The sequence below is a fragment of the Drosophila eugracilis genome, unplaced genomic scaffold (assembly GCF_018153835.1).
Source record: "Drosophila eugracilis isolate 14026-0451.02 unplaced genomic scaffold, ASM1815383v1 contig_401, whole genome shotgun sequence".
Lineage (NCBI taxonomy): Eukaryota > Metazoa > Arthropoda > Insecta > Diptera > Drosophilidae > Drosophila > Drosophila eugracilis.
In genome coordinates, this window is record NW_024573263.1 from 466,005 (window position 1) to 493,044 (window position 27,040).

Here is a 27,040-nt window from a genome sequence, read left to right on the forward strand (position 1 = left end):
CCCGTAATTGCTTTTGCAATTCAATTAAAATGAGAAAAAAACCACACGCAGAGAAAATACAACTTCATGTCAATAACAGATACAAACAAATACATTTTTTTTGTGCAAACAGCTATGAAAAAAAGCACTTAAATAAACGCGATTTATTTAAAAAAAAAACAACACAAATGAGCATGAAGCAAATATTTGGCCGCAATCGAATGTTCAAGTTGAGCTTTTAATTCGTAATGGGGAAAATGCTTGACTTCTGGCTTAGGTTTCCCAATTCAATAGCCACAAATGCCTGTATGTTTATTTTGCTTTCCTCACACTTGTAAGATTTCCCGACCTCTTAAATATTTCATGTCGGCTGTCTGGCCCTTGGAAAATAAGTTTTTCCTCCAATCCTTTAGGCAGCCATCTGGCTAATCCCATGTATACATAATGTATGTCATATATATTCAATTGGCAATCCTTTAAGCCCCGCTTTAAAATCTGTTTGTAAATCTGTTTGGATTTCCCCTCCGTTTGCCTAGTGTAAAACTTGAATCTGGAGCCGAAAAAGTCAAGCGATGAATGTCAACATTTCGCATAAATTGCATGTCGATTGCCAAAGAGAGCTCACAGCGGTCGCTTCCCATTAGGAACATGGCCATTGATGTTGACTGGTTTAGTCCCGTTCACTCCCTGGCTAACGGATCGATTGATTGATTGATGGATGGATGGATGGATGGCTGAATGGCTGGATAGACGGCTAAAGCGAATTTTCCTGCTTGGCTGGCATCATTTCTCATATCTCATTTTTTTGTGGGTTTTACATTGCCGCGCCTTCTAAGCACTGCCAACTATCAACAGTTGGCCGCCAAAGTTTTTCGCCAGCTACCTTATGCTTCTCGGTTGGCTTAACTTTGGCTATATTTTGGCATTTTTATAACTTTTACGCCTGCCAGTGTTTATTTTGCTTTACGACTTTCCACAAATTCCTGCAGTTTCAGCTTACATACACACAGTCGTCTTCCCTTATATTTCTTCCTTTTTCCTTCTTCATCTTCTTCCTCCTCCTTTTCAGCCATCCTAATCTAAATCTTTTCCTGGCGCGTGTCATTTTGTAGCCTACTTTTGCGCTGAGCTCGCATTCCTCCGCCACATCGCGTATACGCAACGTATGCCCGCGAAAACGTTTTATTGCCGACATCGCCTGGCGTGCTAATTTATACGTTAGGCCCTGGAAGGCCTCCATTTAATACCTCCAACGGCCCCAGTCACGCCCCAAATGGATCATAAAAACACAATTTTAATCACAATTTTCTTTTTTGGGGATTTTCGCCTAGGCAAATTAGCGAAAACATTTCGATAAATGAAAAGATGGAAGCACATATGAGTTAGGGTCTAGAACAAAAAACCAACTCGGAAAATGTTTTGCGGCAGGCTTTAAATCATTTAAATTCGAAACTGACATGGCAATTTTAGGTAAATTAAATGATTCAAGTTATAAATTTTGTATTCTAACAAAGTTAATTAGTTTTAATTAAAATAAATTGCGACTAAATATTCATTACAGTTTCTATTATAGAATTTATAAACATTTAATTATTTCCTCTTATTAGTTTTTATGGAAAATGTTTTTAATTTATTTTTCCCCAATTTTTAATTTTATATAATTTTGTTTTGGGTTACTCGTATGCTTTCTCGGCTGACCTCCTAGCTCGGTTTGGCAACAATCCTAGTTCGATGAGGCTGCAATGAACTTGACTTTTAACCTCTAACGTAACTCGGACAGCACTGCGTATACGCAATCTTTGACATTTGGCAACTTAAAGTGCTTTAAGCTGCCTCTAAGTCGTTGGCCAGCAACTTTCATTTGATTTTCAGCTTCTTGCCGCCACCCGCATAAAGTTTTTCACCCCTCTTTTCCGAGCGTCTTTTTGTCGTCGTGGCTGGGAAAAATAATGGAGGGAGGGAAGGGGTGGTGAAAAACTTTGAGGCACGGAAAAAGTTTTCCAAGCACTGCAACAATAACAAATGCAGGCAAAGTTTAGATAGATTTCCCTGCCCCCTTTGCCACCCCACCTGCCCGCAGCATGCAATTAAAATTATGTGCCCCAAATGCAAAAGAGTTGGCTGATGCCACAGCCTCGAAATCATTTCGTAATGCAGTCGTATCCGGGCTTAATGCCAGTTGCGGTAATTTAATCGGAAGGCAAATTCAATTTAAAGTAAAAGTTTCTGAATAAATGATGGCTGTCCGATGGAGTATCGAGTGAATTGGGACCATTTCCATGCGCCACTTACAATGACAGTTATTTAATCCTCTCTGGTACTCAACTGCCTCTGTCGCTGCCACTGCTTATCCTTATCCCTTTTTTCGCCGCCTGATCCCTGCCGACAAGTATCAAGCGATTTAAGCTGCACTCAATCGATTTTATATCCCGGCCCCTCACATGCGATGCATTTTAATTAAGAAGGAAGCCCCTGAGTCCGGAGGCGGACTGCTTCTACAGCCTACACCTTTTTATCAAGGTCCTTTGTCGCCTTGACATGCCACGCCCTGCATCCACAGCCCTCAGCCTCCTTCAGGCGGCTCCTTCTGCAGTTTGCAATTTTAAACCCAAATTGAATTACTTCTCCATAGCCGGCATCGTTGGCGGTCTGCTGGGTGTGTGTTCTCCACGATTTTTCCCCCGAGGGGCTGCAAGGACTGTCTGACAACCCGCATATTTGGTGAGGCTTTAAGAATGCCGCCTTTTAAGCTGACGACGAACAGTTGAAATAGAAGGCGGGAATGTCAAGCCAACAGTGTTAATTGGGTTTGGGGAACTCAAGGAATTCTAAGACTTGATTATAGGTGTGCAAAAGTAAATAGTTGAGACATTCTTAATAGAAACCTTTTTTAGACATTTAACGTTTATATAAAAGAACTGATAATTCTGGTATTTTCCAGGCCAAAATATGAATAACCTAATTATTATGCCATAGCCTTGCTTAATTATTGACATTTTCCAAAAATAATTGAAACACTTTTACGCGAATATAATTTGATATGAAATTTAATGTTTTTTTGCTTCATTTTTGGAAAAATTGTCAACATTCCCATTTAGCTTAATTTGAGATGAGGTTAAGAGACATAACTTTTTAATCCAGGCACTTAATCCCGTCACACAGCAATTAGTTTTGAATTCCGCAAAATGAATTTCAATCAGTCATAAAAATAACAAGCCGACCATTACGAGTGAGAAAATCTAATTAAATTCCCAGGATGGAAAATGTCCAACAAAATATGAATACTATTCGATTATGGCTTAACGAGGTGTTCGAGTGGCGCTACATTTCACAAATGATTTATTCGAATTTTTTGACCTCCCCTCCCGATTTTTTTGGCATTTAATTAATTGACAAATATTGGGACAAAGGCAGCGACTGGCTGGACCAGAGCTGGCCACAAATTGAACAATAACACAACGAGCACTTCAAACGAAATTTATTTGGTGAAAATATTGTTTCTTCCCCAACCGCCGCTGTCTGATTTTCCAATTAAAGTCGAAATTGTACTGAGCCGAAACTAAAAACCAGGTCAAAACCAAAAACCAAACCATAACAGAATGGACCGAAGCGAACCCAAGCTCTGTCCATTGGTTAACCGTGTGCCGTGCTCCTGACAGCTGCCGCCCGGAGGGGAAAGGATCAGGGAAAGTGTCCTGCTAGGGCTGCGAGGCAACAATGCAGGCGTGAACATAAATTTCAAGCTTCACTGAGCCACCCAGAGCCCTTCACTTGGACCACCCTGAAATCTCTACCCCCACGCCCGCGCTCCGCACTTTGGCCAGGGCTAAAAGTGCCAAAGTTTATTATTAAATTATGTTGGCAAATAAAACTGTTGAACGTAAAATCAATTTTCGGAACTTCTCTCTGCTCCTGACAATGCCCACCGAGAAGTGTCCTTTGTCTCTGGGCTTGGCCCTCTTTCTTTCTCTCTCTGTCTCTGAATATCTTTTATACTTCCTAGCCTTCTCTTTTTGAACTGCCTGTGACCGAGTGAACCCAACTAATCAAATTAAGCTTATTTTTAAAAAATTCAACTTGCCCAAAAAACAATTCTTCTTCATCACGGGGAACCCTTTTTCGATGCTGGTAATCGAATATGCCCCACTCATTGGAATCGTTAACGGCTCTTCAAACTCGCTGGTCGAGACCGCAAATAGCCGCTGGATACCCCAAAAATCGATTCCCGATATATAGCGAGGGTTATATATATATGTTATTTTAAATATAGAAAGAGAAAGAAGAACCCCCCTATATATGCGAATGGATTTTTCGAGGACCTGAAATAGCACAAGTTCCGTTTAGAAGCTGAAAACTGAAATATACTCACATTGAATAGGCAAATTCCCAGGTCAGGGCAGTCCAAAGCAGACAGAGATGGGGCATACAAAGAGAGAGAGAGAGAGAGAAAGAGAAAGATAAAGAAAGAGAGAGAAGCTGACAGCTTTCTTTATAGAATTACTTCTGGCGCAATAACTTTTCCAACTGAACGAGCCGTTGATGGAGCACACTCGCTCTCTGCGTCCGCTTTTCCGCCTCGCTTTTCCACCCCGCTTTCCATCCTCGTTCATTCCATTCATTGATTTGCCTTTTGCCTTGGCCAACTAGTGCAGGACATGCGACCTGGCCCAAACAGGCAGGCAGACATGGGCCATTTCCTCTTGGCCCACGTTGTCCCCCTCCTTAACACTCCAGCGGCCGAGCGTCCACAAATGAGCCCGGTATAAAAATAGTTTTGCGGTGAACTCCATTCTATGCCTCTGCTGGGTTAGCCAGTCCCTAAACACTTAATATTATTTATTAAATTGCCTTGCCCTTGCCAATTTGACTAAATCTCAATTTTTAATTTCCTTTTTGCCTTTCCCTTAACCCTCTGGCAACCTATTGGCCGTAAATAATGGCATGACAATGTGAGTTTGTGGGAAAATTAACTTTTAGTTTGTTTGGTTTTATAAAATTGAAGATACCAAGTAATTTATTTGGGCTTAGAGGATTTTAGTTTAAAATAGAAAAGCTCGAAGTCAACTATTATATTTGGCTTACATTCAGATACAAAGGATTAACTATATATGACTTCTGCTTTTCCGAAATTAGTGAATTGGCTTGTTCAGCTCACTAAAAACATATTCATTTCATTACCTTTTACCCGATATTTGCCAAACAAATTAGTTTAACAAAACAACGAGGTTCTCTTTTAATTAGTTAGCTTTATGCATTAGTTGTTTGCAAATAAAAATGGCCTTGGAAGCCATTAGATTTTCTGCATTTTATACAAACGATGGAAAATTGTTTGCCAAGGGTTTGTTAAATTGTAAACTGTTCACTTTGGACATGAACACATATTTATTTATTATTTAAAACTAATAAAAGCTTTTGGCATTTACATTCCGAATTTGTCACAAACCAATGTAAATATATGGTATTTTCATTTAGCAAACAATAAATCACAAATAAAAGGCATTTAAAAAACGTTTTAGCAGAAGAGCAAATTCTAGATTTCATTGTAATTAATTAAAACTTTTCATAGGAATTCTGCTCGTATAAATCATTTCAGAAAATATTCCGCTAAGCTTAAATCAAAGGCAGTTGATTACTAATTCCTAGGAAGTTCTTAATGAATTCAATAATTTCGCAATAAGTAATAATCATTTTCTGACAAATATAGATGCACTTTTCTAAGAACACTTTGTTGGATCACCAAGGTGTTAAGTATAAGTCACCTGAACTGGGGATTGAAGCTCCTGTTGCTGTTGTCCTTGCTACTTCCTTTGCCTCTAGTATTGCAGCTGCTCCAATTCCCATTGTTGCTAAGTGGCCATGCGGCTAACCAATCACTCGAATGTCCTGCTCACAGGAATTCTTTGAGCCCAGTGGAGAAGTGAGGATAAGACAACGGCCAAACAAATGGCGGCAGGTCCGCATCTGGCTGTTTGCCTCCTCAATTGGCCCAGATCCTGGATCCTGGAAACGATGATGTCGATGCCGGCGGGCCACTCAACAATGATTAATTACACTTAATTGTAATTTATGCGGCACTGGAGCTACTCCCATTCTTCTCCATTAGTCGAAGGACTCGTCCAGGGAATCCACTTTATTGAAATCTAGGCCTCTGGCCTCCTGTCTCCCCATCTGTCTTTCGCTTCAAGCAGAAATGTCTCATTGTTTCGCTAATTGGCCATTAAGCTGCCAAGATTTTTAAAGCGTTTAACGTTGGCTCTCATTTTCGTTTTCATTAGCCCTAGCTTAGGCGCCAAAGTCCGCTTGACTTTTGTCCGGCAAATTGGCGGAGCCTACGGACGATGGCCTCCTGCTGCTGGCCAGCAGAGTGGTCATCAGTCTAAGGCTTCGTCCCCATATAAATCAAGCCGTTTTCCTTGACTTTTCCTGTGGCTGTTTGCCACCGAAAGCATCGCTCATTAATCACGGCGACCTCGGTCAATGGGAAATGTTTATTTGACGGCAGCTTGTTGCAGCTTGAATATATCAGAGTTCATTTATTCTCAGTGATGATGCGGGCACGCCACTTTGTTTTTTCCCAAAGGGAAACTACGAGGTTGATTGCCAAAAATATATTGGGCAGGTAATAGGAGCAGGATGTTGTTTGAAAACTGTTTCTTACGAAAGATTTAGTGAGCCCAATTTTTACGTAAACTATTTGGTTTTAATATGTGCTTTAATCAACCTTTAATATTTATTGTTTTTATAAGTGCTATAAAATCTTGCAATCTCTTCACATGAATAGCTTCAATACTTGATATATTTTATTCCCAATAAATTAAACTAGAAGTTTATATTTCCCCAACTAACAAATCAAACTCTAGTTTTCAAAATAATAAAAGCAACACCACATCATTCCCATCCCAGCGAAAACTATAATGAAACTTTACAAACTCAAGTCAGCGGCAATGGCTATCCCTGAATCAATAATGATTATTGAAAAGTTTTCTTTGAAGCTTTCATCGAACCGTGTCCCTTTCAATTCCCGTTCCTGCCTAATTAGATCAATTCGTTGCAACAGCGAAGTGGCCAAAAACTGCCAACGAAGTTCTAAGGACTTTTTCGCTGAGAGAAAAACGCAGCACTCGGACTCGGCGCCGTAATTCGAGCAGTTTTCCGGACATAAAAATTACAGAGACCCGTGCTTTTTACGAGCTGCGTCAGCGGCGAACTGCTGACATAGATTCCGTTCAAATATTTCGCACTACTTTTCATTTTACGATGGCACGCAATGAAAAGTGAAAAGCTGAAAGGCTTTTCTTCCCGTCCTCTTTAGCGTTCGCCTTTTGTTTGCTTAATATTTTGTGCCGCCCTGTTCTTTTTTTTTAAGTTTTTCCCAGCGCTTTTTTTCTTAAGTTTTCTTTTTTTCTGTTGATTCTGTTGTTGCAGCGAAAATAAAAGCAGAGCAGTGCAAACAATGATCCAGAGTGATTGCCGTGAAACATGCTGCGATTTTTCGACCGACACGCCCACCAGCTGCCAACCCGCCCATCCATCAGGCCATCAGGCCATCCAACAAGCCAACCATTCATCCATCCATCCATCCGTGTGTACTTGCAGTCATTTTCAACACTTTTGTTTGCATGCTTAAATAAATTCAGAAATTCAGGCGTATATGTTTTGCGGGAAAACCAGAGAGCAGGCCACTCATCAAATAGTTTTCAGCGTTCGCATGAATAAACTGCGTAAATCAAAGAAAAATCTTATGTATTTGGTTTTTAAGTAACCCCAGGTAGACCATCTCGAAAGTGAATTCATAAAAAGCTTATAAGCTCGGCAATTTAAATGTTTCAAAAAACACACTTCATAATTCAGCGAAGCATTCGAAAATTGCAATGAAGATAAGTGTCCAGGCCAGGAGTGGCATCAACAAATTATCTAATCGACCTTTTTGCCATACTTTGATCCCTTCAACTCTCTCTCCCCCTTTTGGCCCCTTTTATCCTGGTCAGCAGAGTGCAGTCACTTGGTCTTTGGGTTCTAGTGCAACTGACAGCTGGCTTAGCAGCATTAAGTGCTGAAACTATAGAGACTTGGGGAATTTCCCACTTCCAAAGAATCCAACATTGACTGGTGACAACATTTCATTTTTTTTTCGTGGATATAAAACTTTGCCTCTGGCAGGGCGTAGATAACATAAAATTGCCAAATGTCGAAAAATGCCTGACATGTTCGAATATGAAATCAGAACACTAAAAAAAAAACCTCAACCCAAAATAACAACTTTATAGATAAACGACTAAAAAGGTTTTTTATTACGGACTTAAACTGCGAGATTAACATTTTTAACATTTAAATTCATATTTGATTTCTGCATTTGCAATGTCTATTTTCATATTCAAAAACTAACAGGGTTGTATATTTTTTGAGTGGCCCAAAGAGGGGCCATGCTGATGCTGCGTCATAGTTTAATGGCCATACAATTGACACAGAAGTTGCCACATTCCCTCAACTGAGATGCACTGAGCCGGCCTGATCTGCGTCGAGTTGGGAGGTCGGTCGGTCGGTCGGGAAAATGCCGGGGCATTAGTGGCCATATATCCTGTCCTCAGGGACGCCGGCTGAGCTGCATTTTCGCATCAAATGTCGGGCACAACTGCAGTTTTATGACAAGTCCGTGTGGAAATTGTCGGTGGAAAAAGCAATGGCAAAGGCATAAGCAGAAGCACCCACCCGACGTGCCACCTAACCGCTGAGCCCCTGAACACCACCCCCACCGCGTGGTGGAGGTGAACCACAGTTTAGCGTCTCTCAAACATATCAGAAAAGTTTTGAATTATTAATTACTAAATGTCGGGGTCTATTTGCCCCTGAACATCAGCCACATATCACGCACACTCAGCCACTGACACGCACACACACACACCACCACACACACACACACACATATACACACTTAGCCATGGGAATTCTGTACCTTTACTTTACTCTTTTGTACCTTAAGGTGATTGCGTTGTGTAAACTAACTGTACCCTAAAAAATCCTAGTAAGTAAGAGCGAGTAATCTCGAAATCAAATTGTGTAAATAAACAGCCACAAATAGGGGGGCAAAAGTAAACGCCCCCGGGAAAATATCTATATTGGATTACCGTATAAGCTAGTTGAAGTTTAAGCAGAAGCGGAACCGGAAACGGAAATAGAAACTACCAAGTTTTTAGTGGTAAGCCAAATGGCAAAGTCATGTATCGACGACACAAGGACAACACACTGTATGTAAGGCTCTTTTGTACCTCTTGCTCTCCCACTTTCGAATTTACTAAGAAACCCCTTGAAAGCGCTAAGTGAAACTTAAACGTTTGTCTAGCTCCTAAGTAAACTAAATTTAAATTACAATTACATAATAATAATAAAATAAATACATGAATGGATAGCGAAAACGAAGTGGTCAGTGGATCATTAGCCACATTTCAACAATTATGCTGAAAGCATTTAATAGTCTAAACATGAACTACATGAACATATAAACCGCATAGAGGCAAATTAACTTGTAAATTATTGAATCTCAAGCAAAAACCGTAGTGGAAAATTATAGTTCATTGTTGCTGTCTAATATGCCTAGAATGCAAATAAATAATAACTATGCATTAAAAACAATATCAGTAACTAACTAACTAGTTAAATGTGTGTGCGTTTCTCATTGCATATGTAGCCGAGGCGAGTCCCCATGGATTCCAAATTTAGCAATGTAAAATGTTTTTGTGTATATCTGTATATGTCTCTCTGTATATGCTTAGATCAATAAAAAGAAAACACCCCTCCCCCGAGAATGTACTCACCTCTATAACCCTAAGTTGACACCTAGCTCCCATCCTCAGCATAGTTTCTCTATTCTGTATAAATTGAAAATCTCTCAACTAAGTTTATTCCAAAAAGAAAACTACTAAAGCAAAGTGAGAAATACTTAAATAAATACTGAAGCATATTGATAAGCAGAGGCAGTTGTGTTTTTGGCTTTCAATTAATTGCATTTTCAGCAGAATTCAGTTCGGATTGCCTTCGATAGCAGGAAAGCCTTTTATTATTGCCAGACAGCAAAAACGTATTACGATGAGCAGAGTTCCGACAGAATTTGATTCAATTATTCTAGAATGGCAGCAGTTCCGAAAAGTGCACAGGTAAGTGTTAGTTTTTTTGTTTTTCTTGTGTTTCCAAATTTAATTTTCCACAAATATATACCGGCATGTCATTGCCGATTGTCTCATGTTTCGGGAGTCTGTCAATAGGAGGGGAAATAGTGATGGCTGGCATGTGCCAGGAATTTCGAGTTCATTAAAAAGTGAGCAGGAATTCGATTCAATGAACAGGACCGCAAATGAGTATTTGTTTGCTCTGAACTGAGAATCTGAGGATGCACTGAATGGCAAACAGAAAAAATACTTCCATATGGGAGAACTAGAGGGGAGTGGCTATATTTAAGTTCTTATGGGTTTCCATTTCATAAAAACTAAATAAAACAAGCACTTTAATGGTGGCTAGATATTTTAAATTGTGATCACGCAGTGATGGAAACTTTTTTGCAGACATTTGACACAAACAAAAGAGTATTCTTTTCATTTAAATTCAACTGGCATACGAGTCGTATGTTATTTATTTATTCAAACTATACCAGCAATAGGAGATTTAACTAACCAAAACTAAAGGATAATGAAAATATTTTAGTAGTTTTTTTTATATTTCACTGCATGCAATTTTTAAACTAACAAATGAAAAACCATATGATTTTCCCACTTACAAGCTCCACCTGAACAAACTTCGAACACACATATTTATCTTCTTCTTCGAGTTTTAATTTCCGCCTTTGCGGTTGCCAGTTGAAAGTCCGAAGGGAACTTCAAGCAGTTCTCTCCTCGGAATCTCGCCCTTCTGACATTATTATTATCACACAATGTTGGTGTAATATGCAATATTATGTCAGACAGCGGATGTAATTTAACTTGATGCTGTAAAAAGAAAATCTTTTCCCCAACAATGGAATCCAGCTGAAGGGCAGCAAAATGAAGTTCAAAAATCGAATAAATATTCAATTATTTACTTGGCTGGGAGTTTCTTTGGGCTTAAGAGTTTTGCACAATGGAACGGGACACAAACACGCGAAGAAGTCAATATTGAAATTTTCCTGAACATAATGCGGGCCACATGTACGTATATATATATATATATAATGATATTGAAGCATCTGGCTGAGGGCGAATAAAAAATAGATGAGCTCACTTTCCTGTATGGGCAGCACATACAAACACACATGTGTTCCTCGAATTGCAGGACGGGGTTGATATTTGGGGCCTAAGAAGGACCTGACAAACAACTCAAGGCAGCCAGGACATTAAAATGAGCAAAATGTGTAATAAAAATCCAACCTGATCCCGGGCCCAAATATTTGCTTATCTACAAAAGCCAGAAAAATACCCCAAATTGAAGTCACATTCTAATCAAGCAGAGCAAAGCTCGACAGGCCAAATAAAAAGTCATTTCAACATGGCCATACTTAAAGTCTAAAAGCATACTTTAAAGCTGTTTGGCTAGTAAAAAGGGTAAAGTCGAAAATATAACCAGAAGAGTCTGTGATTTTGGCTAACTTGAGCTGGGTCATTGATGAAATAATATTGTAAAAATACATTTTAGTGGATAACTTAAGAAGCAATATAAGCACAAACTTAAGTGTGTTTTTGGAAATATAACAAGAGCTTAGATAAGTTTAGATTTTTAAGTTAGTTAAATATATTTTTCTTTACCAAACCTTTAAGAATTTTCTCATGAGTAAGATGTAACCAGTGAATATTTATTTTGTTCTATTTATGGCCAGATCTTGCTTCTATTGTATAGTCCTTATTCTTTCTTTCCTCCATCTCCAGAGCTTCTTTGCAGGGATCGCAGTTCCCTACTCCACAGTTCCTCGATTTGCCAACAACGAAGACTATATCCTTCGGACTAAGATGTCTGTCCAAATTAGAACAGGTTTCGCCCTCCCTGGATATATAATCAAATAACTATTTATTTAGTTTAATAAAAGATAATCCTTGCTCACCTAGCATAGTCTCCACATCTAATAAACAGCTTGCATAGGAACTCTAGCCCACCAACCGGATTTCCTTCCTTCTGTAGGGTGCATGTGCTCGTGTATGAGAAAGCCTTCATGCCAATTTTAATTCTTCCAGTAATTTTTTCTGGTAGTTTCATCATACCTAAGCCAACCACTTCGCCGTCGTACACCACGTCAAAGCTCAAACCCACTTCTTCGAGTTTCTGGACAAGATCTGGTGGCTCCGACTGAAAGACAAGATTTGCATTCGGCTTAAACTCGGTGATGTTGGTTTTATTCGCTGTGATGCTAAGGACTTGGCCGCCAAAGTTGACTTTTACGCGAAGTTTTCGGGGATCCGCAAAATCAATGCCCTTGACCTCTAAACGCGTTATGACAAGATCGAAAGAGAAGTAGGGCACATTTTTGGGAATAGCTGGCGGAGGCGGAGGCGGAGGCTCAGGTGGTGCAGTCCTAGCTTTTAAAATGCTTTTCTTGGGTTTCTTTCCTTTTTTGCCTTTGCCTTTTGCCATTATAAGCAATAGTTAAAGATTCAGAGAACGTGAACCTAAAATCGCAAGCTCTAAGCAAAGTTTTTTCTGGCTACATAATAATTTTGAGCACTCACAACGATAAAATAAATTTGTAATAAACATAAAGACAAATAAATCGACTCCTACTGAGGTTAGGTTGGGGTTTTCTTTCCGAAATATGCATTTTTATTTTTCCTTAAGTGGTAATAGCTTTTGTTTCACAGCTCTCTATGGCTTGCCCAATTAGGGAGTAAGGTGTTCTCTTCGTAGAATGTTGGTACTTCAAAAATACACCAACAATGCACTACATTTATTTAATGCATTGAATAACCCAAAAGCTTCGAATTAAATACGATTTAACACTTTGGACCCCGGAGAATGAGAGGTGTGTGTGTGTTTCAAGTACGGAACTTGCAGATTTATTGGCATGGGGAAATCCCCCATACGTACTTCCTTGGATGCTGCTGCTCAGGCTGTGAATGATTCGCCAGCATATTTCAGGAGCGTTTAATGGTAGCGCTCATTTGTCTGCCAGCAGGAGCAGTGGCAGCCGCATCAGCAATGCTCCTGCCAAGTGTCAGTGGGTTGAATGCAGCAAGAGCAAAACCGCCAACGAGGAGGAGGGTATTAGGTGCCTGGTTTTGGGTACTTGTGGCGTATACGTAACGTGCGAAAACCAAAAGTGCTCGTTCGAGCAAAACAAGAGCCAAAAACCATGAACATTCTCTCTAACCAATTACTTGTGGGAGTCAGTGGATGCCAGTAGAGAATCGAAATTAGTTTTGCCCATCTTCAAACAGCTGCTGGTAGAGAAGCATCTTTTGTTTTATGGTTTATCCAAAAGGATTTATTTAGCTCTACTTATGTGCCATTTCACCCAGTCACTCATGTTAGTGGGCGGTTTATGGAGAAACATACTCCTATTCGGACATTCTAATTGGTGGCTTTTTCTAACTGGCAAAGTGCTCTGCATTTATTTAGAGACCAGAGACATTAATTTGGCAAAGCAATTAAAATGCAACAAGACGATAGCCAAAGATCCACAAAACAAATATGCAAATAAATGTGGCCAAAATGGTTCAGCTTTTAGTTATTTCGGTCGTCCATCAAAACCGATTCAGCACATAAATTATGCAATCGAAGGAATTCAGGCATTGCGACAGGACCAAAACCAATGACAATTTCTGTTGAAATTGTTTTGCAATTGCTTTACTAGACTAGAAATGGCCAACTAATTAACAAGTCATTAATGCCACGTTTCTACCAGAGGAGCCAATTTAGTCACACGAAAATGTTGCCAATGTTCTCACTGCTCGATGTTCACACATTTTGTGGGCGAAAATATTTGTCCAATCTCTGACCAAATTGTGTAACCATCAAACGATAAGTTATTTGACATAAACTAAGTAAATACTCTGTGAAGGTTGGGTCTTAAATCACTATTAATTTTCTTGGTTTTGTCATAGCCGTCGGAAGCAGTATCTTTATGTTTTCTATAATAATAATAAACCATAAGTGAATAGAAACCACAAATTAAAATGTTTCAGCTTATGGACTTTCTTCTTGGAAAGAGTAAACTTGGAATATACACTGGTGTTATATAATTTATGCACGAGTGGCTTCCACTTGGGCCAGCAGAAACTCGTCCTGCGAGCCCAAAAAAAACAGCACCGAATTTGGCCGGATCCGGGGACCCAATTTGTTATTGTTTGGCCATTGGCGTGGACAGCGCTGCCCCTGCCCCCTTGGCTCTCCCTTATGCCATGCCCTGGTACCGTGTGAACCCAATGATCATTTGGCTGCACCAATTTGTATCCAATTAAATCGGCTTAGTTAGTCAGGCGGTCTACTCGCTAAAACCGTTTCCATTTTGCGGTTCAGCATTTTTCGACGAAATTCCCCAACGTTTGGCACAATTTCGCTTTTAAACTAGTTTTCGGAGAGGAAGAGGGATGATGATGAGGTGCCTATAACACAGCAAGGATAACCGATATATGAGTGAACCTAATGCGCGAAATTTAATTAAAATTGAACTTAATTTAGATAAGCATGTGAGCTGATTTGATAAATGGCAGCCCACCTCTAGGGGGCGTGTGAGATTTCCCAGGCATCGCGTGCTAAGCGGCTTACAGAAGGTGTAGCGATAAATAAGAGCGGCTGGGTATGGGGTATTGGCTTCAGTGCAGCAACAGGCTGAAAATGCGACTGGGGAGTGGCTGGGGTAATTAGAAATCCATTTGGCTCCTTTTCGCTGGCCCAGACATGTTGAATGAAAATCCTCTAGGACTCGTTGGTCAACCTGGAGGTTATTAGAGTTCAAGCTAAGCGGCCAACTGCTCCCAAAGGTCCCTAACTAATGTTAGTTTTATATATACTTTTCCAAACCAACTGCTAGAACAATTAAGTCTGCTCGGTTTAACAGCATTTTAATAGTTTTATTTGATTAAAAAGCGAAAAGAGTTTCTTAGTATTTAGCAGAGGAACTTTTATTAAAAGCCATCATTCTGCCGAATAGCCTTTGCCTAAATGTCAGTTAGCTTACTGAAAAACGTTATTATTTTACAAGACTAGTTCGCACTAACACAATTCACACTTCATTCTCACTTTGACACAAACTTTTACATTAAATTTGTGTATATTGAATATAAGAAATGGACACCGGCCCAGAAGAACCGGAAATAGATTTCCTGTTCGACATTATTGTTACAAATATGGAAATATTTAAGGCGGTACAAGAACCCGAAAGACTGGAGGCGCACGTCAAGTTTGCCGGTATGAACATAAAAGTCACACCCAGTAGGGTTAATGTCAGTGACTTTGTGAACAACAGGAAATTGGGGTTTAAATCTTCGCCATATGCATTGCGAAGTAAAATTGAGGACCAAGGATTGCAGATAGCCGCCCGTTATGATGGATCAACGCTGGGCACTAATGTGCTACTCTTCCCGGACAGCTTTATCGACAAAATATGCCCCACCATGAGCGATCTCTATCACGAGGAAACTTTTCCTCTGATTCGCCGGTCTGACTGTGTTGGCTCTATTTCCATACTCTTAATTCTGAACGTCAAGTGTACAGATTTAGATATAGTCAAACCGGAGGAAACGCGTAGATCGAGCTCCCGCCGATCTTCCAGGAAATCATCTGTAACTGCAATTCCTATTAAAAAAGTGGAAGATAAAGTGGACTGCCAAGGACTGGGACCGACAATAAACCCCCAGGACGTGATGTTTCTCGTTGGCGATCCCGATCCTCTGTTAAAGGTTCCAAAGAAACCATGTCCAGAACTTCCATCAGAGGAAGGTGACGATCGCCTGACTCTTGACTTGCAACGCTATACGAGCTTGCAGAATAGGCGAGTGATCTTCCCTGATGACGACCCTTGTCCCAAAGAGAAGCCCTCATTCAGTGAACTAAAGAAGCTAACAGATGAATACGCAAAGTACATTGAGTTGGTGTCAGAAAAGGTTAAGAAAATGGAAGTACCTACTAGCGCGACGGAAGCACCTGCGGGGAAAGACGATTCTACTTTACTAGCTCCCGAAGAAGCCCCGGATGACCGATGGATCCCCGTTCCCATAAGAGACGATACGGAATATGGTATAAAGCCCATACGCTTTTGCCCTGTTTGTTTGTACACCTTGTCCTGGTTACCAAAATTTACACCCTGTCCCAAATGCAACACCAAGCCACGTCCCGTACTGGAAGGACATCCAGATGGGCAAATGACTGCGGATCAAATCATAGCAGAGCAGCTGGTAAGACCCAAGATTCCCGATGAAAATGATGAGACTTGCATTAAACCCTGCCCAGGCCCAATTAGGAAGGCCAAGAAAGCTAAGAAGAAAAATGAAATGGATGAATTTGTTCCAGACTCTGAGTCCGATTTGGAGTGTCCCCCATGCCGCTGCACCTGTACGCAGTTTACAATTTGCGCCCATTGCCGGATTCGCCGTATGTGTGAGGACATTTTTAAAAAAGAGGACTCGAAATCGGTAATAGAAAGAATACATATAGAAGTGCCGCAACCTGGTTCAAGCGAGGATTTCTGCGTGATCCCAGAGCCCATCAATGATCGTCCGTACTTGTCGAGAGTTCTAACCGAGCTAAAAAATCTATATACTCTGCACGACACCAACAAACTTTTGCACATCAAGAAACGTTGCGAATCACAAACACTCCTCCCAAGTCGCTCCTCGAAATCCACCATAGGAATGAGATCTTTCCACAATGATTTTGATGCTCACATTCCCGGAGCCTTCCATCGCATTTCGGCGGGCCACAAGACATGTCTGCCTGTTGATAAAAACGTTCCGCGGCACCATGGTTGGGATTGGCCGCGAAGCCCACAGGCCAGGAAGCACGGCTGGAGACCAGGATCCATCCTTCGAGCAGCGGCGCAAGTGATGCGCTATTTCCTGATGACCAAGGAGGAACGTGGCATGTGCCAAAGGATTACTTCTGAACACGAGGAGCGGGAGCGTCGTGCTCAACCAGTTCTTAATATTTGCAAGAAGGACGGTGTGATATTCGTTACCCTTCGCGCTTTGCCCACCTTGGAGATGAAACAGAGGCCCATAACTTTTAGGATTGTGAAGAGCGAGCTAGCACTGGCGTTGCGTCAGATAAAGAGTTCCTTAAAGGGACAGGGCTTCAGGAAGTGCACTTGCCACAAATCCCTAATGCTGTGCACCTGTCGCAATGCCTTGGAGAAATTCGAACTCAATAAGGCCCTCGAAAAGGAGTGTCAGCGTCACATCATGGAGCCGTGTCCAGAGCACTTGGTGCTTACAGATACGAGTGTAAGTGACTTAGAGTTCGACCTGGATGTCACTCCTCCTGCAGGAACCCAATGGACAAAAGGTACAGCCCTCCGGAATGTGGTAAATCATGAAACCCAGACTCAAACCAAAGGAATACCATCCATTGAGCCCCAGTATCCTGTGCAAGATAGTCCTCAGTGGAGAGCATTTGATTGCGCTGCCGGGGATCGATACATGGGAACTCCCTTCGGGAACAATGTGGAAACTGTTTTCGAAGACGGAATCTTCGGATACAGAGGCGGAGGTCAGCATGGGCGACCTCCCTTTCCGCGAGATCGTAAAGTTTGGGGAAGGCGAATAGGAGCACCCATGCCCATAGCAAAAAATCGTCAATCTATCGATCCTTATACTTTCACCCGAACAGTTTGGAAATCACTTCCAAAGAAGATTATCAAGCAAATGCGCACAAATCGCACACTGTAATACTCCTAACAATAAATATTATATAATAGTTGTTTAAATTGTTTTTAATTCACTTTTCTAAATAGCGAGAAAGCGTTTGGATTGAGGCCAGACTCAGCAGTAAAAGTAAACCTAATTAGCTTCTACCCAGCTTTGAACGAAATGCCATGTCGAATTCAGTTTACACTTACTACTCTTGTGAGACTAACACACACATTTTGCGTTCCCAATTTATATTTTATTTTGTTATTTCAATTGCCAACTAACATAAAAATACTCGACTAGAGTGGTTAAATCCAAAATTCCTTAAAATAACAATCGCGAGATGGAGGACAAAGTAATCTTTCTCTTTGATTTCGTAGTCACCCATTTGGATATTTTTGGGGTGAAGTTCGAGGAGCCCCTGAAGCTTTTGGTGAATACTCAGTTTATCGGAAAGTCTATGAAGGTAACGTCCAGCCGAATTAATGTCAACGAATTCGTTGCCAGGAGAGAGTTCCAGTTCGAATCGGAACCGTCGAGTGTGCGTCAACGTCTGGAGGAGAAGGGGAATGTTTTTGGCGGCAGTTTACCAGGGATCCACTCTGGGATCCGCTACCTTGTTCTTTCCTGTCGAATTTATCGACAAGATTAGCCCCACCATGAACGACTTGCTACACGAGGATTCAATTAGTCTGAAACGTCGAGCTGACGTCGTTGGCACCATAAGAATTCTTGCCCGGTTAACCCTGAAGTGTGAGGATGGTAATAAGAGTGAAAGCCTGAAAAGAAGCAGCAGCAGACAAAGCCTAGGAAAAAGCATCCTTCGTACCAGTAGACTGACACTGATACCCCCAAAGGAGAAAGTCAGTCGAGTCACCTGTGCCAGCCAGGCAACGACCATAAATCCCCAGGATGTCATGTTCCTAGTCGGCGATCCTGATCCTTTGCTGCAAATTCCATCCAATCCTTGTTCGGAACTTCCAGAAGAGGAAGGAGATCAGCGCTTGGATCTGGACTTGCAGCGCTACAAAAGCATGAAGAATCGGCAAGTGGTCTTTCCCGATGACGATCCCTGTCCTAAGGTAAAACCATCGTTTAGCCAGCTTAAGAAACTTACCCAGCACTATTCGGATATCATCGACTCGGTTGCCGAGAAGATTAAGAATTTGGAATTGCCCACTAACGAGGTGGTTCCAACTGAGGAGCCCCCCAAAGCTATTCCCTTAAGTGCAGATCCTACACCCTTAGAACGACATATTCCGGTTCCTGTAAGATCTGACACGTCACACGGTGTAAAACCCATCCGTTTTTGTCCTGTTTGCTTGTGCTCAATGTCGTGGCTGCCGAAGTATTCACCCTGTCCTGGATGCAATACAAAACCACTTCCGTTTCTTCTAGGGCATCCAAATAAAAATATTACTGCGGATGAAATTATGGCCGAACAGCTGGTCAAGCCGGTGGCACCGCCCGGAGCTGAAGACTTCTGTGAACCGGTCTGCGAAAAGGTTCAAAATCAGATCAGAAACGAGATAGTATGCCCACCGTGCCGTTGCACTTGTAACGACCGAATGATTTGCGCTCATTGCAGAATCCGCAAGATGTGCCAAGATATTTACGACGGTGACCATCCGCCGGCACCCATTCGAAAACTACCCCAACCCGGTAAGAATGAGGACTTTTGCTTGATCACAGAACCGGAGGACGACGATCTTCCATATCTGTCAAGGGTCTTATCCGAAATGAAAGATCTCTACCAGCTTCACGACTCCAAGAAGCTTTCGGCCATCAAAGAACGCTGCGAGGCTAAATCGCTGTTCACTATCCATAGTAAAAGATCAATCAAGGAAGTGACTGAATCGCTTTACCAAGGAGATAAGACCTACGGCGGGGTAAGCCATCACCTAATGACCGGGCACAAAACCTGCCTGCCATCCTCAAGTGTCGTTTCCCGGAGACACGGTTGGAATTGGCCAACAAGCCGAGAGGCACGGAAAAATGGCTGGCGTCCAGGTGCTATCCTGCGATCCTCGGGCCATGTGATGCGCCATTTCCTGATTAGCTCTAAAAACCAGAATATTTGCCGCAATGTGACGGACACCTATGAGGAGAAAAAGCGATTTGGTCATCCAGTGCTCAACATTTGCAAACGGAATGGTGAAATATTCGTGACCCTCCGTCCACTGCCCACGTTGGGCATGAAACAGAATCCCATTACATTCCGGATCGTGAAGAGCGAGTTGGCGGTGGCACTGCGCCATATTAAGCGCGCTCTAAAGAACCAGGGCTTCGAGAAATGCTCCTGCCACAAGTCCCTTATGTTGTGCACCTGTCGCGATGCCTTCGATAAGTTTCTCCTCAACAAGGCTTTGAGAAAAGAGTGCCGAAAGCATTTAATAGAGCCATGTCCCGAGCACTTGGTTCTCACCGATACGAGTGTTAGTGACATGGAGTTCGATCTGGATGTGACTCCTCCTGCAGGTACTGGCCCTGTCCCGAAGACAAATGCCCTCCGGAACGTGGTGAATCATGGTACTCAGACTCAGCGGAAAAACCCGCCAACTATAGCACCCGAATACCCAGTTCCTGTTAATCCCTACTCGGTGGCCTACGACTGTGCACGCGGTACAGCGCTTGGCGCAGACAATGGTGTCAATGGAGGAGTCTTTGGCGGCGGAATGTGGCGAACCGGTCGTGGTGTCAACGGAGGAGTCTTTGGCGGCGGAATGTGGCGAACCGGTCGTGGAGGAGGTTTCGGAGGGGTTCCTGGTGGCGGACCAAAAGATGGTCCCGGTGGCAAGAGCGGTGAACCGATACCAGTGCGCTTTCCCAAGAGATTCCTCAAACCCGCCGAAGATGCTGCCAAGGCGGCCAAGCAGGCGAAGAGGGAGGCTTTGGAGAAGAAAAAGAAGGGCATTGACGTGATCAAATATCTACAGAAGAAGGGCACACTAGTCCGGCCCTGGAATCCGCAGGAGGGCAAGGACAAGAGGCCAAGGCCGCCAAGAGGTGGCCCGATCGGTGAGGATGGCATGACGGATAGGGAAAGAAAGCTTAAAATGCTCCTGACCGTTCCACCTCCTCCACTTGGTGCTATTGCAAGGCGGAGCAAAGCATATGATCCTTGCGAGGAACCCTTTCGCTATGATATTGTCATGTGAGAACGGCATTAGTGTTTTTGGTGGTCATATGTCTCCGTACCCATTTCAATGGGCTCGGCCTTCGTTGACAATATGGAAATCGTTTTTGGGAACTGAATTTTTGGTACCTCCAACGTCAGGGTTTCGTGAAGGACTTCTGAGGAAGATTACGAAAAATGCTAGCAAAATCAAAATAAAATATCTTTTAAGGAAATTATTTCTTGTTGTTTCTTTTACTTGTAAGACTGAAGCCCTAAAAATAGGCTTTAAAAAGATTAAAAGATCATATTTAACAACTTCACGAAATTCAATATTCAAATAATGACCATAAACAATAGGTACATAAAAAGTAATAACAATAAATAGATAATAAATTTGTTTGCACAAACAAATGCAAATTACCACGAGTAGCTGGCCTCTAATGAGCCCACCTGCTTTCAAAATGCTAAATAACGAAACACCTACATCTTGAAAAATATATATTTGGAATAAATTAACAATTGCTGACCCAAAGAGTAAAATGCAACAAAAAAAAACTTAAAACAGGTTAGGCAAAATGACTGTGAATTAAGGTATAAAAGATCTTGCTGCCTCCCAAAGTGTATCGAAAATTGAAACAATGAAGTTCTTTGCTGTTTGCGCCTTTCTTCTGATCGCCCTGGCTGCTGTCCAGGCAACTCCTGGCCAACTTGGTGGACATGGTGGTGGCGGTTCTCGTGGTGGACCAGTCGGACATGGTGGATCAGGGGGTCATGGTGGTCCCGTAGGACATGGTGGCTCAGTTGGCCACGGTGGACCCGTCGGACATGGTGGACTTGGCGGTGGACATGGCGGTGGTCATGGCGGACACAGTGGCTAAATATTTACCTGAGTCCCTCAAGGAGGGATAATTAAGTGTTTAGCTAACACAATAAATGCAGAATATTTCAATAAAAAATTCGATTTATCGAAATCATATTGTGCAACTTTATTTTTAATACCGTAATATACGATCTCTACAAAAGCAGTTTCATAATTAAGGGGGCTCGCCGTACACTAGAGCCTCTTGACAGTCATTCTGGTTCTGAGCGGCAAACAAATAAATAAAGTATGCCAATTGAATCAAATAACTGGAAATCCTCATTAAATAAACCAGTAAAAAAACCTAATTACAAATCCCAAAACAAAACATGCTTGGATACTGTCAAAAGTGCTTCGAGTTCATTTTTTACTTTCAACTGGTCAGAGTTGGGCTTGATTTTATATTCAGTACACCGTTTTGCCTTTCTAGGCCAGTTTTATTGTAAAGTTTAGTGTAGTAAGTTCTTAAAAACGTGTAACAAAAAAATCGAAAGTAAAAAAATTTAGAATAATCGGAAAACGAATGACTCATACTAGTTCCGCATAAACAAAAAAATCTCAAAAAGGCAATACAAATTTACAGAACAAAACTTTAGAGATGGGGCCCAAGAAGAAGTCCGTATTTATCGCTGAACAGCCGCCAGAAATCCCACAACCAGAGAAGAAAGCCAAGCCCAAGAAAGAGCCCCTTCCCGTTTTTGTATTCGATGTCATTGTCACAAGTGTGGAGGCCAAAGGGCACGCAGTTCACCAATCCAGCCAAGCTCGAAATCACTGCTAACTTCTTTAAGACTTCAATTCCGCTCGCCGCCAGTCAGATAAATGCTACTGATTTTAAGCCCAACGCTGGTCTTACCTTTCAAGTGGAACCCAAGGATATCCGTAAGAATGTCAACGAATGTGGTATATCCTTCACTGTGGTATACAGCAAGAAGACGATCGGTTCTGGGCAAGCATCCTTTCCGCCCAGCATAACGGATACTATCGACAAGGAAATGAGCGATATCCTCTACTCGGACGTCATTAATTTGACTTCAGGCGGTCAAGTGACCGGCACACTGGAGTTTATTTGCCGCCTGGTCGTTATGTGCATTGCAGAGTAAGTGAATCTCAAAATCTAATATTATTTCCTGAGATTTCATATTTGGCGATTGTAGAGAGCCTGAGCCCGATTCCACCTTCAACATGGACAGGAGCATCAATCCGCAAGACATCATGTTCGTAATGGGTGAGTCGCAGGTGTGTCCCAGTGCATGCGAACCCTGTCGAAATGACTTGTCGGAGGAAGATGGCGATGAGCGGCTCAAACTGGACCTGGATCGTTACCGCAGTCAGGGCGGAGGTATAAAGCCATACAAAATGATGACAGAAAATGGATCTGGTATACCAGCCTGTTGTGAACTGAAGGTTTGTTATAAGTGATATATTCATTAATTATTAACATTGTTTGTTTTTCAATTTTCAGAAAATGGCCATCGAGTACGAACGGATGATCGATTCAATAACCAAGCAAACGGGCATGCCACCGCCCAAGCCTCCGTGTCGTGATCCCGATGAAGTAAACAGCTTCGGCATGAATCCCTGCTGGTGTCAGCCTGAGCCTCCACCATTTCAAGAGCTGCCGGAAAAACCGGACAAGCCATGCTTTGTTTATCTGCCTGCCACCTTAGATCAGGAGCCAGACTTTTGCGAGAAGAATCTTATTCCGGTGCCCATTGCCGACTGCGATGGCCAGAAGCCGGATATCAAGCCCATTCGCTTCTGTCCTGTCTGTCTGACCAATATGTCGTGGATGCCGAAGTTTGCAGCATGTCCGAAATGTGGAATTAAACCGATGCCCGTCGTGGAGGAGAGGCATAAGGAGAAAAAGCTTTCCGCTGATCAGATTCTACTCGAATATTTGGGTAAGGGACCGCCCACCGTCGAAGACTATTGCGTCGATCCTTGCGAGCAGGCTAAAAAGAATAAACAGACCGCCGAGGACGACTGTCCTCCGTGTCGTTGTACCTGCAAGTTCGGTAAGATCTGTGCCCACTGTCGTATCCGGAATATGTGTGCTGATATATTCAAGAGCGATAAGATTGCGCCGAAGTGCCCAAAGGTAGAGCCTCAGGAATCGGAGGATTACTGCGTGGTGAATAAAAGCTCAGAAGACTGTCGTCCATATTTGGCTAAAGTTTTCTCTGAACTTCGTGATCTATACGATATCAAAGATACCAAGAAGTTGTCCGAGCTGGACGAGAACTGCGATCGAGCTGTGCCCAAAACGGAAAAGCCCGATAAACAGGATGCCAAAAAGATCGAGAGTTCGGCGCCCAAGAAAGCGGTCTATGTACCACCGAGCAATAAGGGCCAGGTTACCAGCAGACACAAGCAGTGTGTCCTCCAATCGGGATTTGTTTCCCGTCGGCATGGTTGGGCTTGGAGCAAAAGCTGGGAGGCAAAGAAATTGGGCTGGCGACCTGGAGCCATTCGTAAGCCCATTAAGCATCTGATGAAATTCTTCCTGGAGAAAGATCCTGCTAAGACTCCCAAATGCAAGGACACTGAAACCTTGGAGCGGGAAAAGGAGTTAGCCTCGCCAGTTTTGAATATCAGCAAGAAGAACGGTGAGATCTTTATCACCCTGCGGCCGCTTGCTCCTCTGGGTATGCGTCAGAAGCCAGTCACTTTCCGTATCGTAAAGAGCGATCTGGCGGTTGCTTTGCGGGAGATCAAGAGGAAGCTGAAGGACAAGGGTTTCCGCAAATGCACCTGCCACCAAACCCTTATGATGTGTCACTGCCGAGATCCGGTCGAAAAAGTTCATCTCCAAAGAGCTCTGAACAGGGAGTGCCGACGCCATTGTATTCCTCCAGCTGGAGATCATCTTGTGCTCACGGATACCAGCGAAAGCGACATGGAGTTCGACTTTGATGTAACACCGCCAGCGGGAATCGAGCAACCATGTCAACCGCCGTCACCAGAAACAATCAACCATGGCACCCAGACCTCTAAGAAGGACCAGATGCCTGTTCCCCCGAAGTATCCCATCAAGGTTCCTCCTTACTACAGAAGATTTGACTGCGCCGTCGGCGATCGCTATATGGGCACTGCATTTGGTTATCCGGGAGAAGAGGTCTTCGAAGATGGTATCTTTGGAATGATGGGCGGTGGGCCTCATGGGTTCAATCCAATGCCCTGCGGAAGACCTAGAGTTCCAGGAGCTTGGGGTGGTGGAGGTGCTGGTGGTGCTGGTGGTGCTGGTGGTCCAGGTGGTGCTGGTGGTCCAGGTGCAGCGTTTGGCCCAGGCGGCGGCGGTGGTGGAGTCTTCGCCGGTCGAACCGGTCGTGGCCCTGGAGGTCCAGGAGGTCCAGGAGGCCCAGGAGGTGGTCCCGGTAAGATGGGTGGTGGAGCCTGGAAAGGATTCCCCGACGCCGCCATCGGTAAAGGCAAAGGCGGTAAATCTGAACCGATACCAGTGCGCTTCCCCAAGAGATTCCTCAAACCAGCCGAGGATGCTGCAAAGGCGGCCAAGCAAGCGGCGAAGGATGCTATAGCGACGAAAAAGAAGGGCATCAACATGATCAAATATCTGCAGAAGAAGGGCACACTAGTAAGGCCCTGGAATCCGCAGGAGGGCAAAGACAAGAGGCCAAGGCCTCCCAAAGGTGGCCCGATCGGAGACGATGGTCTCAGGGATAGGGAAAGAAGGATTAAAATGCTCCTTTCCGTTCCGCCTCCTCCACTTAGTTCGATTCCAAGGCGGGGCAAAGCCTATGATCCCTGCGTGGAACCCTTTCGCTATGATATTGTCATGTGAGAACGGCATTAGTCTTTCGGTGAACTATATGGTCTTAAGTCTCCGCATCCATTTCAATGTCTCAAACATTTCAATTGGCTCATTAATATACTCTGTCTCGAACATTTTATAATATATATAAAAATTGTATTTGGCTTTTGTTTTTTTTTTTATACCGATTTTAATAAAGGGTAATATTTTTTCCAGTTTCGAGGTCTAAAGTACATCATTCAAAGAGTATTTTTGCCGTTAAAAGATATGATCTTTGTTTATAGGACTGCATTTTAAAAGCATTTTCATTCCATATTTCCAAAAGCAGGAGACGTCATTCGCCTGCTAATGCTGTGAAAATCCAAATGGCATTATCAAATTTTATGTTATGGCAGAAGATTCCATAAAGCCTTGCTCTCTCGTATATTATACATGAAATATGGCAATTTCAATTAGTTTTTAGTGCCGCCAACATACAGACGAACAGCCGAACAGACTCACAAACTGGGGATTAGATTTTGTAAGCCCAACAGCTTGTTTGCGTTATTATAACAGCATTTCGGACTGCCATTCCCACTCGAAATGACATCGGAATCGGGTTGCGTTTGTGGAGTCGAATGGAGTGGAGTGGAGTGGAGTGAAGTGGAGCAGAGATTGAAAATGTTGTCTGTGCAGTTAATTAAATGGCAGGCACGCACAGGGGGTTTTTGGGTGTATGGATAGTCCATAGCGGTTCAGATATCAGCAGAAACCCACACACGCACATAGAATAATAGTAAATTAATGGGGAAATGCTAATATATGCTAAATACCTAAGCTGATTAGCAAGGAAAGCATCATATCCATACGCCAGATGGAATATATGAGCTTATAAATGCAGCTAATAAGCAGTCATGTCAAATTGTCTTAAGCAACGAAATTGTAAAAATATATAACTTATATATGGAAATATATATGGAAAATCCTTGTGTGATTAATATTTCTTTCAGTGCATTATAGGCATTACTATCACTGACAGGCTTTGTTACATTTTCCCTTTGGGAATCTCGGTGAAGGAATATTTAACCACCAACCCAAGGGATTCAAATTGAGCCAATTTATTAGTCCATTCGCTAAGGCTTCAAATTTACACAAGGAGTACTCGAAATTTTTAATTATACATACAAATTAGGCCAATTAAGTGGGGAAAGCAGAAATGCGAAAAAAGTTCATTTCGAGGGAGAAATATTTAAGCACGTAAATTAGGCAAGGAAAAAGATATCTTACCTTTGGTAATGGAAAAGAAGAATGGCAAAGGAAAACATAAAAAAGAGGTTTTACTGCTTTGGTGGTAACTGCAAGGGAAATGTTTTTTGTATTTACAAGTAGACAAGTTTTCTGTTACAATTTAAACAAGTTAAAATAAAACGGGAAAGATATCTCTTTAATTCACCGCTTTCCAATTTTTCACCCTCGAAATTTCGCAGTCAAAAAGTTTAAAGTAGCCAACTCAATTTCCAATAATTTCTCTATGCGAA

At 42.4% G+C, this 27,040-nt stretch overlaps 5 protein-coding genes across 5 annotated transcripts; 4 read left to right on the forward strand and 1 right to left on the reverse strand.

The window, feature by feature from the left end:
* Nucleotides 1–11,709: 11,709 nt before the first annotated feature.
* Nucleotides 11,710–12,671, reverse strand: LOC108111656. Its single transcript, XM_017221186.2, has 2 exons — nt 12,041–12,671; nt 11,710–11,982 (listed from the first exon to the last, which is right to left on the reverse strand). Exons 1-2 carry the CDS (start codon nt 12,565–12,567, stop codon nt 11,805–11,807), a joined length of 705 nt encoding a protein of 234 aa, XP_017076675.2. The 5' UTR covers nt 12,568–12,671; the 3' UTR covers nt 11,710–11,804.
* A 2,489-nt stretch (nt 12,672–15,160) lies between these two features.
* LOC108111645 lies at nt 15,161–17,841 on the forward strand. The gene has a single exon (XM_017221175.2). The coding sequence runs from the start codon at nt 15,219–15,221 to the stop codon at nt 17,811–17,813; it is 2,595 nt and encodes an 864-aa protein (XP_017076664.2). The 5' UTR covers nt 15,161–15,218; the 3' UTR covers nt 17,814–17,841.
* A 276-nt stretch (nt 17,842–18,117) lies between these two features.
* Nucleotides 18,118–21,126, forward strand: LOC108111646. Its single transcript, XM_017221176.2, is given in 2 exon segments — nt 18,118–18,339; nt 18,341–21,126. Coding segments are annotated over 2 exon segments (2,814 nt in total). The 3' UTR covers nt 20,933–21,126.
* Nucleotides 21,127–21,530: 404 nt separating this feature from the next.
* Nucleotides 21,531–21,770, forward strand: LOC121530212 (cold and drought-regulated protein CORA). The gene has a single exon (XM_041818858.1). It carries the CDS (start codon nt 21,531–21,533, stop codon nt 21,768–21,770), a length of 240 nt encoding a protein of 79 aa, XP_041674792.1.
* Nucleotides 21,771–22,138: 368 nt separating this feature from the next.
* Nucleotides 22,139–25,682, forward strand: LOC108111697. Its single transcript, XM_017221247.2, is given in 4 exon segments — nt 22,139–22,484; nt 22,486–22,850; nt 22,909–23,158; nt 23,217–25,682. Coding segments are annotated over 4 exon segments (3,087 nt in total). The 5' UTR covers nt 22,139–22,349; the 3' UTR covers nt 25,554–25,682.
* The last annotated feature ends 1,358 nt before the right edge of the window (nt 25,683–27,040 follow it).